Raw genomic sequence first — 14,247 nt, forward strand, 5'->3', positions numbered from 1 at the left:
ATCGAGCTTCAGAGATGTTATCTTCAATATTCAATTTTGGAATTATCATATCAACAGTGTGCTTCTTTTTTCCAAGCTTTTTGCTTGACCATTTCTAACGTTTTTTTTGTTTTTTTTTACCTTGAATTCTACGTCCTCTATTGCTAACAGTGTTGGGAAGGTTACTTTTAAAATGTAATCCCTTACAGATTACTGATTACATCACTCAAAATGTAATTTGTAACGTAATCAGTTACATTACTTCAAGTGAGTAACGTAATCTGATTACTTTGGATTACTTTAAATATTGTCATTTTTTTAAGCCTGAATGAATGTAACAAATAGATAAACAAATAAAACAGCCTTTTCAATCACTCTATAAAATACTTATGAAACCATTTCATCAAAAAATTTATAAAACACTTCTATAAATTGATGATAAAACCATTTAAAACCAAACAATGTAACAACAACCGTAAGCTATCTATTTGCAGGTTTGCCTCCAGTGTAATTTTGACAACAAATTGTGATTTAGTCTTAGTCATAGTCTTGTGACGAAAATAGCATTTAGTTTTAGTCACAATTTAGTCATCTGAAATGTTTTTAGTTTTAGTCGACTTAATGTCATAAGAATATAGTCGACTAAAATTACAGTAAATTTAGTTGACTAAAATGTAAAGGGTGTAAATGTAAATGATTTTTCATCAGTTTCCTTGAATTATTAACTCTACATGTATACAAAATGAAACGTTTAATAACCACTTGAGTAATATTGTTAATGTTTGAATGTGAAATATATTTATATATGATTTAATGTATATTATTATTATTATAGGTGTGTGACTATACATATGTTACATTTAAAATTTTGCTCTAGAAATCAGGTCATAAAACATCTGAATAGTTAAATTATAGTTTGAACAGAGCTGTAGATGCAAAAACTTTTAAAGGATCTAGTTTTATCTCCAGCACTAACCCAGCACACCTACTGGAGCTACAGTCTATAAATGAGATCAAAAACACACCTTCACACACTGTCCTGTAGAGATGCTCTCAGGATGTACAGAGAGACTTCATGAGTTAAAGTGAGAAACTTATGAGAAAGTGCTGTAAGGAATTTACACAGACTTTTGGGTTCATAGATTCACTTATTTTATTGTTTTATTTTCGTTATATTATTGAGTTCCTTTCTGACCTGTTCCTGCTTTAACACTAGCTATATCTTTCCCACTGTGAGACTAAACAGATGATCTTAATGAGTAAGTTCTGTATCAGTTCTGTGTTTTAGTGCACTGCTGAGTTAAACACATCAGCTCATGAAATAACATCAGTATTAAAACGCGGATCTCTGCATGGAGATCTGTGTGACTCTGGTCTGCCGAAGCTGAAAGATTAGTGGTGTTTTTACCGGTAATGGAGTCGCTCCACGTGGTTTACACGTTATCTTGTTTTTCGCGACGTCGAAAGAGAAATATATCGCCTCTCCCCTCTCTCTCTCCCTCTCTCCCTGCTGAACTCTGTGGAGTTAACTTCCAGTCGAGCTCCGTATCGACAGTTTAATTCCGCGAGGCGCTGCTGCAGGAGAGGCGGGTACTCCACCTTCGCTAAAGTAGCAGTGATTAGATCTCTTCCTAACTGGTCCCTACCTTTCACAGACCTAAATCAATTCTGATTGGATTTCGTCCCTGCCAAACATTTTCGTCTCGTTTTTATTCGTTGACCAAAATGTCAGTTAATTTCGTCTCGTTGTTGTGTGAGCGTGGAGCCGCTGTGAGCCGCTGCCCCTCCTCCCTGTGTGTGTGTGTGTGTGTGTGTGTGCAGCGAGATGGGAGAAGGGGCAGACAGTTCCCTGTCATATCAGAGCGTATTCACAACAAAATGTTATTTGCGTTTTGTCAGTGTTGGATTGGAAGAGCAAAAATAGGAAAGTACCGCAATGTAACCCTTTTATTTTAGCAGAGTAACTGTAATCTGATTACCATTTACTGAAGCAGTAACTGTAACGGATTACAGTTACTTATAATTTGTAATCTGATTACGTAACGCCGTTACATGTAATCCGTTACTTCCCAACACTGATTGCTAAATATCATCATTATTGTAAGTCGCTTCGGATAAAAATGAAATGTAATGTAATGTACTTTACTGCAGTAAACAGTAAATACCAATCAAGCTTGGAGCACCCTCTCATGGACAACAGTGGTACATATGCATTTCTGGACAAGCTGAGAGATACAGAAGCAGCATCTGAATTGATTAGCATGTGGACTTGAGTTACACAGTGTTGCACAGTTCTGGAGAAAGTTCTGGAGACCAGCTCCACCAAAGTTACATAGTGCAGCAGCAGCTCTCTAGCTCAGAGTGGGAATTAGAGCGTAGATCTGGCCCAAAAAATCCTCTCTGACCAAGCCCGAGCCCGTGCATGCTCTGCCCAAGCCCGACATGACATGGGACATCTCGGTTCAAGTTCGGGTCATGCCTCGTGTTGGGTCGGGTTCGGGCTGAGAATCCAAGCTCTAGTGGGAATCACAGAGATGCTATTCTCTTTATTACAGTCATTGTGATATTTAAATTGTGATATTTTAACACAATTTTTTAATTGTTACAAAATGTCATAAGATATCATATGCAAACGTTGCGTAACTTTGTATATGTTATGCATTAGTGTGTGTGTGTGTCTGTCTTTCATATATGTATATAAGAGTATAAGCGTTGGATTTCTCACTTGCGTTATTTATAGGGGGGAATGTGAGACACTCTGCATTCTCTGAACCCTTATGCAGGAGGAATGTATCATACACACACACACATATTTGTGTGAGCGCATGTGTGTGTGTTGCCCCAGTGGATGTCCTCCTGAAAGGTCAACTTTTCCCAGGAACCATGTTAGTGCTGCCTAATGTGTGTGCATGAGTGTGTGACCGTCACAGCACATCACACACACTTAAGGGTGTGTGTGTGTTTGATCTCTTTTAGACAGAATCAGGGATACACATATACACACACTTTGAGGGCAGAGTGTGTGTGTGTGTGTGTGTGTTAGCTGTGAGGCAGGTGCAGGGTGGCTGAGGGCTGCAGTTTGGGACAGGGTCTGATTGACAAATAAAACAAACTCACACACACACACACACACACACACACACACTGGGCGATCAATGAGCTCTGCAGTGCAGAGTGGTTGTGTGTTCTGAATAGTTGGTTTGGAGGGGGTGGTGGTCTGGCGCTGGCTAGACTGGGCATCATTGCCTGGGGTGGGTTAGCATGGCGCTGGGCAGCCTCCCATTGGCTTCTATAATAAGTAAGTTATAGGGGCTGAAAAATGCACAGCACAGTTTTCAGGTTCCAGACAGTGTGTGTTGGTGTGTGAGTGTGTGTGTGGGTGTGAGTGTGTGTGTGTGTGTGACATGGAGAGGGGAGGTGCTGCTGCTGCATTGCAGTGCTTCACACAGGCCCGGTGTCACTGCTATTAATAAAGAGAGAGTGTGTGTGTGTGTGATGGCAGACGAGTGTGTGTAGTCTACACTGCAGCAGTATTTATAGATCTGGGGTCAGAAGAGCAGAGCAGGGTGTTACTCTGGGAATCCAGACAAAGCAAAAAATCAAACGCTCTGAACGTCTGCCATCAGAGAGAGAGAGAGAAAGAGAGAGAGAGAGAGCAGTCAGACGTGATGATGTGGTGTGATGGACTTTTACTGTACACCACTTTATTAGGGAGGGGTGTTAAAATGCATCAGTGCACCAGTCTGAAGGTGAAAACTGAAGCAAAGTGGAGTTTTAGAATCAGTTCTAATGAATTAGGGTGATTTTTCATAAATAATATTATTATATACCATATTTTTCACACTATAAGGCACTAAAAATTCTTAAATTTTCTCAAAAATTGACCGTACACCTTATGTTAGAATTCTACCAGTCAGGTTGTAAGGAGCAGCCACTCCGCGTTATACAGGAGTTTCAGTTTAGTTCTCCTACACCAAAGCTGGAGCAGTACTAGCATTACCCACTAATTGCGCTAAGTGCTAGCTCTTTTGCCTGCTGCTAACTCTGGCTAGCACTGCTGGAGCAGCATTAGCATTACCTGCTAACCAAACTAAGTGCTAGCTCTTTCGCCGTTCAGAGATGAGTATTATCAGACTGTAGTCTGCGTGTTTGTCATGTTAAAACAAGATACTTGGAATGAACCGCTAGTTAATATCGCCCTGGCTTGCCAGAACTCTTAGGGTTTCTCAGTTTAATGCTGTCAGATGGCATTAGCGCTAGCATTAGCGCTGTCCTTTCTAAGTTCTGCCCTCTAGTGGAAGCCTCCAGTTACAAGCGTTGCACATAGGCTAGTATGATTTCAATCACATTCACAACGCAGCAGGTTGTCTACGCGAGGACATGAGCAAACAGCAAGTATGTTTCTACCCTTAGTGGAAATTTAAGCTGACTGTAAAAATAAGCGGAAGCGCTTTACACACCCAAGTAAACAGTTTTCAAGAAAGAAATCTGTGTAGATTAACATCTATGACCAAAAGTTGCCCATATCCGTCTAAATTTTGAAATAATTTATCGTTCCAGCTAGCCTTTAACTTCCTTCTGAATGCCACTACAATCCAGCACTTCTTTCTGAGTGCATCTATGAGTACCGTATTTTTTGCACTGTAAGGCACACTATCAATAATCGTCTATTTTCTAGTCTATTTTCATACATAACCAGAAAATAAGGCACATGTTGGGCTCTTGAAACTGTTGATAGCGCGTCCAATACCATCCCACACATTTTTCAGTCGAAATATGGGCGTGGCATAGCATCTCCTAGATCTGGCCTGTATTGGCTGTTTTTACCAAAACAAAAGTGGGACTCATCACTGAAGATGACCCGCTGCTATACTGAGTCACTCCATGATAGTCTAGCATAACCGCTCTCTGTCTCTGTCTCTCTTTCTCTCTCTCTCTCTTTCTCTCTCTTTCTCTCTCTCTCTCTCTCTCATGCTGAGTGCAAAAGAACAAGGTGGAACAAAACATTCTTGCACACCTTTAGCCAACACTGCCATCTGTGCAGACATTTACACACACACACACACACTTGCTGGTAGACTGTAAAATACTGGTATGCCAAATCTCATGGGATAGCAGTATGTGCCTTGATAATGCAGTGTTACACCAGAGATAAGTTTAGGACAGCCAAACCCTGTATAAGTTGTGAGGTGTTATCTTGTGAGTGTGGTTGAACACTGGCTAGCGTGCTCATAGTAAGGCTATGTGAATTATGGGAGTTGGAGTGATAGAGGTCTGATAGTGGGTGAAGAGGGATTGTGACCAGTGTTGTCTGGCTAGAATAATCTCTGTGAACAGAAGTAAACATAACTAAATAACTAAATTCATAATTTAATACTTAACATAGGAGTAGTATACAGTATATGTGCATGATTTCATGAATCACTTTTGTGTGTGTGTGTGTGTGTGTGTGTGTTGCAGGTGGTACACGGGACATTGGCTCTGCACTGACCAGGATGTGTATGAGACATCGCAGCATAGAGGCCAAACTCAGACAGTTCTCCATGTGAGTGTTATAACACACACACACACACACACACACACACACACACACACTTGCATGTACTAATGCATCTCAAAAAATGTAAATATAATTTTAAAATGATTTAATTCCAGTAATTCACTTCAAAATGTGAAACTTAAAATTGATCACTCTGTGTGTGAAACATCTGTATAATATAAGAGATTTACTATTTGAACTGAATTACTGAAATAAAGTAACTTTTTAATGATGTTCTAATTTTGTAAGATGCACTAGTGTATAGGGCTTTTAAGGTTGTTTGACAGCAACAAAATACAGATGTTTGTGGACATCCTATTTAATTTAGCTACTTTAAAGAAGAACGCCGGTGTAAAATGGACTTTTGTTGTAGTAAAACATGATAAAAAGTACTTATAGCACACCTTAGTTCTCCCACAGCTTTCCGAGATCCAGAAATTTTAACAGTTTGTCCAAACACCCTTCAGACTGGGTGACACGGGGCATAATTTGCCCCGATAAATCGCTTTTTACACCGTTATCCCGCTCAAAGTAGCTCCACACCTCCTTGGTATAATCTGCAGAGCCCTGACATTTAAAACAAGGCATTAATAACTTAAAAAGTGCACAAGAAGCTCATTACAACCTATAATGCTAGCTTCAGCTCCGAGCGCCGCCATCACTGTACTGATAATAACATAGACATACATATACATAGACTCTGGATAGCCTGCCTCCTGGTGCTGGCTGGTATGGTATGTGGAGTCTATGTATACAATATATATGTAATATATAAGTTATTTTCAGTTCAGTGATGGCGGCGCTCGGAGCTGAAGCTAGCGTTATAGAATGTAAATCTTGTCCCTATATAGAGCTACTGACAATAGAATCGGACTCTCTAGAGCAGATTAACATGAGCCTATTTCATATTTGCACCATGCCTAATACCATGCATAATTACATGGTTGGAGATGTGTTTGAAGTGAGATTGAAAGTGCTCAACAAGGCGTCTGTTTACAAACAAACTCCCGCCCTTCTATACAAACCTCCCATCAGTAGATTCTCTCGATGTGGAGATCTGCGCAGGCGAGGGAGCCTTAACAAGCCAAAACTTCAGTTTTTTGTACGTTATTGAGCCAAATGCTACAAACTGTTCATTTGATTATCATAAATTATTAGTTATATAAATGTGTTTTGATTTCCAGTATTCAAAGAAATAGGCTGGTTCTGTATGACTGGAGATGACTACCAACTGGCATTGGGGAAAGATGGCCATTGCAATTGAGGATGATGCTTCATTCAGTACATTTGGGATGAGTTGGGGATTAATTAAGGTGTTATTCATCCAATATCCTGTCCTAACTAATAATCTAATTGCTAAATGCAATACAAAAAAATTGTATAAAGCTTTCTATAGACAGTAGAGACAGTTACCCCCACAAACGCAGGACTCTTTTTTTTAATACCATTGATTTGAGACAATAAACAACAAATTAGCAGGTGTCCCAATACTTTTGTCAATATAGTGTATGTGCTGTACAGTGCTGTTCTTAATTTCTAAATGAGAATTGTCCTTTCTGTGTGTGTGTTTATGTGCATGTGTGTATATGTGTGTGTGTGCGTGTGTGCGTGTGTGTGTGTGTGTGTGTGTGTGTAGGGTTTTTGTGGACTCTCTGATTAATCCACTACAAGAGCAGATGGAGGAGTGGAAGCGAGTCGCCAACACTATGGATAAGGACCATGCCAAAGGTACACACACACACACACACACACACACACACTCACACTCACACATATGTACACAGTGGGTGTGTAGCTGCAGGCGTTTCACTGCAGTGTGTCTGAGGCCTCACGGTCCCTCATTATTCAGTCATCACTAACCCCTTTGATTAGTCTAATTCTTTTCTTTTTAGCTCCTTACTGACTTTGAAATGACTCTTCAAAGCATCATATTCTCTCTCTCTCTCTTTCTTCCTCCCCCTCCCCCTCTCTCTATCTCTCTTTCTCTCTCTCTTTCTCTCTCTCTTTCTCTCTGGACAGAATACAAACGAGCACGCCAAGAGATCAAGAAGAAATCTTCAGACACTCTCAAACTCCAAAAGAAAGCCAAGAAAGGTTTGAAGCCCCCTCTTTTTTTAACTGTACCACCCCGTCACAAACACACACATCTTATACTCCCTGTTGATCACAGACTCTAGTAGCGCTTTTCTACAGGTGTGTGTGATAGTCACGTCTTTGAAATTTTGCTCTTCAGTGTATTTTTTATACTGAAACCTGGATACTGAGTGGCTGTTTTTACTCTTTGTAGCTACACTATACTGTTTAAGTGTAAGTATAAGTAAAATTTTTATTTGCCATATACATAGTCATACACAGTAAAACTAGCAATAAAGAATATATAATATACACTGCCTGGCCATAAAAAAATTGGTTGGACCAGCTTTGATTGATTTGACGCATTCATCTGACCGACTTCATGTAGCTTCAGAGTTCATCACTACACACCTCCAAACTTCATTTAGCTTCAGAGTTCATCACTCACTACACACCTACAGTTTCCAAGATTCGTGCATGTAGCCACTTTAAGCAAATGCACACCCTCAGCTTACAGTCTAGTCTCTGTAGAGAAGTACTTCCAAAAGAATAGGACTCTCAAGAGTAGATAAACATAAACCTATGGACTGGCTCTTTTTACTGAATCTAGTCAAACTCTCACAGCAATGTTCTAAAATCTGATAGAAAGCATTTTCACAGCCAATAGAGAGAGTTATTCAACAGAAGTGGAATAAACCCTTTTAATACTGTTGATTTCAGAAGAAACAATGAATAAACAGGTGTCACAATACTTTTGATATGTTCTTGTGCAGACAGTTTCTCACACATTCCTTTCGCTGTTGTGTAAATAGTGTGCGAAACCTTGCTGAGTCCTCTGCATCTTATCGAAGGGTCTAAGATTATAGTGAAACTGATCCAATTATAGTATCATATACTGTTTTTGTCCCACCTAGAAGAGTTGTACGTTTGTGTGTGTGTGTGTGTGTGTGTATCGCATAAACAGGATGCTTTCCTGTCAGGAAATCCATTCACATCAGTGTTAATCACTGTGTTGTCTGAACACTCATACACTTTTACAGCAGGTACTGTATGTGACCTCAGTATCAGGCAGGAACCTGTTCCACTACCTGTTTGTGTTTGGGTTACCTGTAAAGATGCACACAAACACACACACACAAGTGCTAGCTCTTTCAACACAACAAAGGTGAGTATATTGTACTGTAGTCTGCGTGTTTACCATGTTAAAACATGCTACGTGGGACAAACTGCTAGATAATATCACCCTTATATCACTCAGGTTTCCTTAGTGTAGCGCTGTCGGGCAGCATTAGCCGCTAACTGTGGCTAGCGTTAGCGATGAACTGCTATTGCTAATGCTGCTGCACCCAGCCTTAGTGGAAATCTGGAAATCTAAGCTTACTGTAAATAAACGGAAGCAATTTACTCACCCAAATAAACAGTTTTCAGAAGAGAAATATGTGCAGATTAACATCCAGAGCTTATTTTACTTTAAAAGAAATGACTTTAAAATGTTTATTTTGAAGAATTACAGTTTTGTTTACTTAGCTAAGTTAGCGAGACCTTCTGAATTAGAAGGGAAACATGGTGACACCCCTGTTCCTTATGTGCTCCTTATGTATGAAAATAGATCAGAAAATAGACGTTTATTGATGGTGTGCCTTATAATCCGATGCTCCTTGTAGTGCGAAAAATAAAGTAGATTTAAACTACAGAGAAGCACAAACCCAGCTAACAGAGAAGATTGTAAGAATGTTTAGCAACGTTTTGAAAAGGTTCCAGGAAGATTAGCTTGTAACATTACAGAAACAATGTTGCAGAAATGTTCTGAAAATGTATGAACTGAGAATGGGTTGCGTCACAAAGTTATTGTACCCTTTCTCACATAATGTCCCCAGCTAGATGAATACTAACATTATGGAAATGTTAAAAGTAACATTTCCAAAACTAAAAATCAAACATTGATACAGGGTAGAGATGCTGTACCGACCCCACAGAACATTTAAGTTTAGGTCAAGGTCATGCATCTGGAACCACATTTACATCACAAATCAAAAGTGAGTTCTGCTTGTTTTGCATTGGTATACAAGCAACAAATGTCTGTGTGTTATTTGAATAAGCAGTGTGAAAAACTACAGCAGCAGTAAAACTGTATTCCATGTTATTATAGGTAATCTTTGGTAGTTCATCCACAGTTCACATATATGCTGATTTGAATCTGTTGCGGACCATTGTGTGTGTGTGTATGGACGGATGTTACTTATAAAGGGTGCACTGCATTCTTTTTCCACATAAGGAGTAAACACGGGGTAACCGCATGGCCTCCATCCACATGGGTTGGCACTTGCTTGTAAACACACATGTCGAAAGCTGTGCACCTCAGTCCAGCATAGTTTTATTTCCAGTTACAGCTGATTTCACACATTTAATCCCAGAAAAATGCTCTTATTTGCCTAAAAAAAAAAAACATTTAAATGCCTGATTAAAGGGCCGATTTCTGTTGTTTTGCTGTTTCACTGACTCAGCTCTTGACCGGTCTGGACGTGAGACAGTGCGTGGTTTGAGCCCTACATTGTTTAATATCGCGATATATATAGTCGAAAAAAAAAAGAACATTGCAATGTAACATTTTTCCAATATCGCGCAACTCTTTATGACTCGTGATCATAGAACAGGGCAGTGCAACTGGTTAAAATTAATTTCTAATAACTTACAAGCAAATAAACACAATAAGAGCAATAATCAGTTCAGCAAAAATTATACAAAAACAAATAATATGTCAATGTATTGTACGATAAGTTGGACCATGTGGACATGGACCATGTGGTGAGTAATGAGTGAATATGGTAATTATATGTGTGTGTATAAATGTGTGTGTGATCTCCAGGGCGTGGTGATCTGCAGCCGCAGGTGGACAGTGCTCTGCAGGGAGTGAGTGATAAATACGCCTCGCTGCAGGAGACGGAGAGACAGGCGGTCAGGAAGGCTCTGATAGAGGAGAGAGGACGATTCTGCACTTTCGTCACCATGCTCAGACCAGCTATAGTGAGTGAGCTCCTCACACACCTCTGTCCATCCACGGTCCTCACTCTGTCCATATTCTGTCCACATTTAGGCCCTCGTCCTTCCTCATTTCTCAATTTTTCCTCATTCTGTCCACCGTCTTGTCTGAACTCATTTGTTCTGCACTTTGTCCTCAGTCTGTCTTCCCTCTGTCCTCACTTTGTCCACTGTCTCCAAGTCTCATTTTGTCCTCTGTTGTCCAATATCTACCGCTGTCTTTCCTCAGTCCTCACTCTGTCGTCTCTCTGTCCACCTTCTGTCCTCTCTCTGTCCTAATTTATTTCCACTCTTCTCCACATTTTGTCCTTACTCTGTCTACAAACTGTCCTCTCTAAGAATTCTCTCATTCATTTCCCCTCACTCTGTCCATTTTCTGTTCTACCTTTGTCCTTATTTTTCCCCTGTCCTCTGTCCACCTTCTTTCCTTCACCTGTCCTCATTCGGTCCTTACTACGTCCACATTATGTTGTCCATTTCCTTCTTACATTGTCTTGTTTCTTCTCACATTGTATTTCTACCCCATCTCTGTTTTTCCTTGATTCTCAGTTTTTCCTCATTCCCCTTACTTTCTTACTTTCTTACTTTCTTACTCTGACCAGCTTTTTTCCACCCTATTCCTTATTCCTTCCACCTACTCTCCTCCCACAGAACCTTTTTGTCATAACTTTGTACTCAACCTTGACAGCCTCAGTTTGTTGTCCTCCTTTGTCCACATCTATCTTTGCTCAGTCATTATTTCATCCCTACTGTGTCCTCCTTCTGGCCTTACTTCCTCCTCACTCTGTTAACCCTATGTCATCATATTGTCCTTACTCCGTCCTATCTTAATCCCAAGATTGTCCTCACCCTGTCCTCTCTTGGTCCTCACATTGTCTTCACTCAGACTCCTCCCAGTCCTCAGTCTCTCACTTTCTCTTCTCTTATGGCTGATTCTAAAAAGCTGTTGTGTGGTAGCGAATTAAAAATTACATCACAGACCTGATAATTATTATTACTCCTAGATCATCAGTTCGCCTGAGTGTTTTTGCTGAATGTTTTTCTCTCTTCAGGAAGAAGAGGTGTGCATGCTGGGTGAAGTCACTCACCTGCAGTCGATCTCTGATGATCTTAGGTCACTGACTATGGACCCCCACAAACTGCCTTCTTCAAGTGAGCAGGTATGAACATACTGTACACCTGCCTGTGTCACAGGTATATCACCTGTTACAGGAGAGCCCTGCAAGGTAGATTAGAAGTAAAGGTTTCTAATAAAGCGGCCAGGCTGGAGAGAGAATAGTGTGCATTGATTTCCTGTGATCAGGAGTGTTATACACATGTGTTAGCTGAATTGTATGTTTATTGTTGATACACCATATTTCTCACACTATAAGGCGCATCGAATTATAAGAGGCACTATCAATGAACGTCTATTTTCTGGTGTGTTAACTAAGTTTAGTAAAGCTTTAGCTTTAGTAAAGTTACATAAACAAAACTGTAATTCTTAAAAAAAAAAACACTTTTAAAGTCAAACAAGCGCTGGATGTTAATATACACAGATTTATCTCCTGAAAACTGTTTATTTGGGTGAGTAAAGTGCTTCCGTTTTATTTACTGGAATCTTAGATTTCCAAATTTCACCAGCACTAAAGACTGGAGCATTAGCATTAGCCGATAATGACTAGTGCTACACTGAAGAACCCTGAGTGTTCCGGTAAGCCAGGGTGATATTAGCCAGTGGTTCATCCCACGTAGCTTGTTTCAACATGGTAAATACACAGACTACAGTCTAATATACTTCCTAAACGGCGAAAGAGGTAGTGCTAGGCGCGGTTAGTGGCTAATGCTAATACTGCTCCAGCAGTACTAGCCAGGGTGAGCAGCAAGCTACAGGCTGATAATACTCACCTCTGAACAGCAAAAGAGCTAGCGCTTAGCGCAGTTAGCAGCTAATGCTAATACTTCTCCAGTCTAGAGTCTTGGTGCTGGAGAACTAAACTGAAACTTCTATATAACTCTGTACTTCAGTGGAGTGGCTTTACTGCTCCTTAATACCTGACTGGTAGAATTCATACATAAGGTGCACTGGATTATAAGACGTACAGAAGATTTTTGAACAAATTAAAGGATTTAAAAAAAATGTAAGTGCACCTTATAGTGTGCGAACAATGCAGTACTGATTGATAAACTGATTGGTGTATTGTTTTTACACTGTGTGTACTGTACTGGTGTGCAGGTGATCGCTGATCTGAAGGGCTCAGAGTGCAGTTGGTCCTATCAGACCCCGCCATCTTCTCCCAGCACCACGTCCAGGAAGTCCAGCATGTGTAGGTGTGTAACCAAGGCAACAGCAGTGTAAACACCTGAGCTATTCACCTTATTTTCCATCATATTTTCCATGTCTGTGTGACTGCAGAGCCACTGATAAAAATAACAACCCCAAAGACTAGACAAAACACAGGAAAGATATTGTAATAAATTATACAGTACCAGTCAAAAGTTTGGACACACTTTCTTATTCAGTTTTTTTTATATTGTTCCTACATTGTAAATGAATATTGAAGTCATCCAGACTATGAAGGAACACATAAGGAATCATTAACACAAGTAGTAACTTGTGTTAAACAAACCAAAATACTCTTACTTGCAGTTTATCAGGCTGGTAACTCTTATTAACTAATCCTGTACAACAGAGGAATCTCTTACTCTTCCTTTCTTTGAGCAGTCCTAATAAGGCCCAGTTTTATCATCATAACGTTTTTAATGGTCTTTGCAGTGACTGCACATATTTTTAAAGTTCTTGAAATTCTTTTTTTCTGGATTGACGGACCTTCATTTCTTAAAGTATTTTTTCTTTACTTAGTTAAGTTGTTGTTGCTTCTCATAATCTGGATTAGAACATTACTCAAATATTCACTATTCACTGTATACCTGTAACTCTACCTCTTCACTACTTTACTTTAACTGATGCTCTCAAACACTTTATTAAGAGACAAGAAATTCAAATAATTAACTCTTGATGAGTTCAGCACAGCTGTTAACTGAAAGCCTGAATTCCAGGTGACTCTTCCTCATAAAGCTGACTGAGAAAATGCAGTAGTTATCCAATAGTTTGGATGATTTTTATTTATAAAATATTTTTTGACTGGTATCTCTCTCTCCCTCTCTCTCTCTCTCTCTCTCCCTCTCTCTCTCTCTCTCTCTCAGCAGTAGTCTGAACAGTGTGAACAGCAGTGATTCTCGCTCGAGCAGCAGCCACTCCCACTCTCCTACCTCACACTTCCGTTACAGAGGCTCCGCACTCCCCCAGCAAGGCTCCACCCGCCTCCCCAGCGTTTCCTCCCACGACTCCGGCTTCACCTCTCAGGACACCTGTCAGTCTAAGAGCCCCTCCCCCATGCCTCCAGACTTCAACACACAGGTAACCATGAAATTACACTCAATAACAACTAACACTCACACATCACAGTGGCCTTCAAGGTTACTTTTAAGAGATATGGTGATTGAGGACTCTCTCACGTGTCCCCTCTAGTGGTGAAGTCGTGTGAAGACTTGATGTATGTTTAACAAGCTTGGTTAATGGTATTAACCTAAAGTACTGGTGGGGGCTTTATACCGCTCCAGATCATGCATGGAAT

At 40.1% G+C, this 14,247-nt stretch overlaps 1 protein-coding gene across 5 annotated transcripts in view; it reads left to right on the forward strand.

The window, feature by feature from the left end:
* LOC103044874 (MTSS I-BAR domain containing 1) overlaps positions 1-14,247 on the forward strand; it is a 43,685-nt gene that overhangs the window by 16,099 nt on the left and 13,339 nt on the right. For 4 of the 5 annotated variants that reach the window (XM_022671968.2, XM_022671970.2, XM_022671971.2 and 1 more), the window contains exons 4-10: positions 5,440-5,524; positions 7,155-7,246; positions 7,538-7,612; positions 10,458-10,615; positions 11,683-11,790; positions 12,846-12,940; positions 13,817-14,030. In XM_022671968.2, the coding sequence (XP_022527689.2) occupies positions 5,440-5,524; positions 7,155-7,246; positions 7,538-7,612; positions 10,458-10,615; positions 11,683-11,790; positions 12,846-12,940; positions 13,817-14,030 (827 nt within the window). The remainder of the gene's footprint in view (positions 1-5,439; positions 5,525-7,154; positions 7,247-7,537; positions 7,613-10,457; positions 10,616-11,682; positions 11,791-12,845; positions 12,941-13,816; positions 14,031-14,247) is intronic. The other variant, XM_022671969.2, reaches the window with a different exon arrangement.

The sequence above is a fragment of the Astyanax mexicanus genome, chromosome 2 (assembly GCF_023375975.1).
Source record: "Astyanax mexicanus isolate ESR-SI-001 chromosome 2, AstMex3_surface, whole genome shotgun sequence".
In the NCBI taxonomy this organism is placed as follows: domain Eukaryota; kingdom Metazoa; phylum Chordata; class Actinopteri; order Characiformes; family Acestrorhamphidae; genus Astyanax; species Astyanax mexicanus.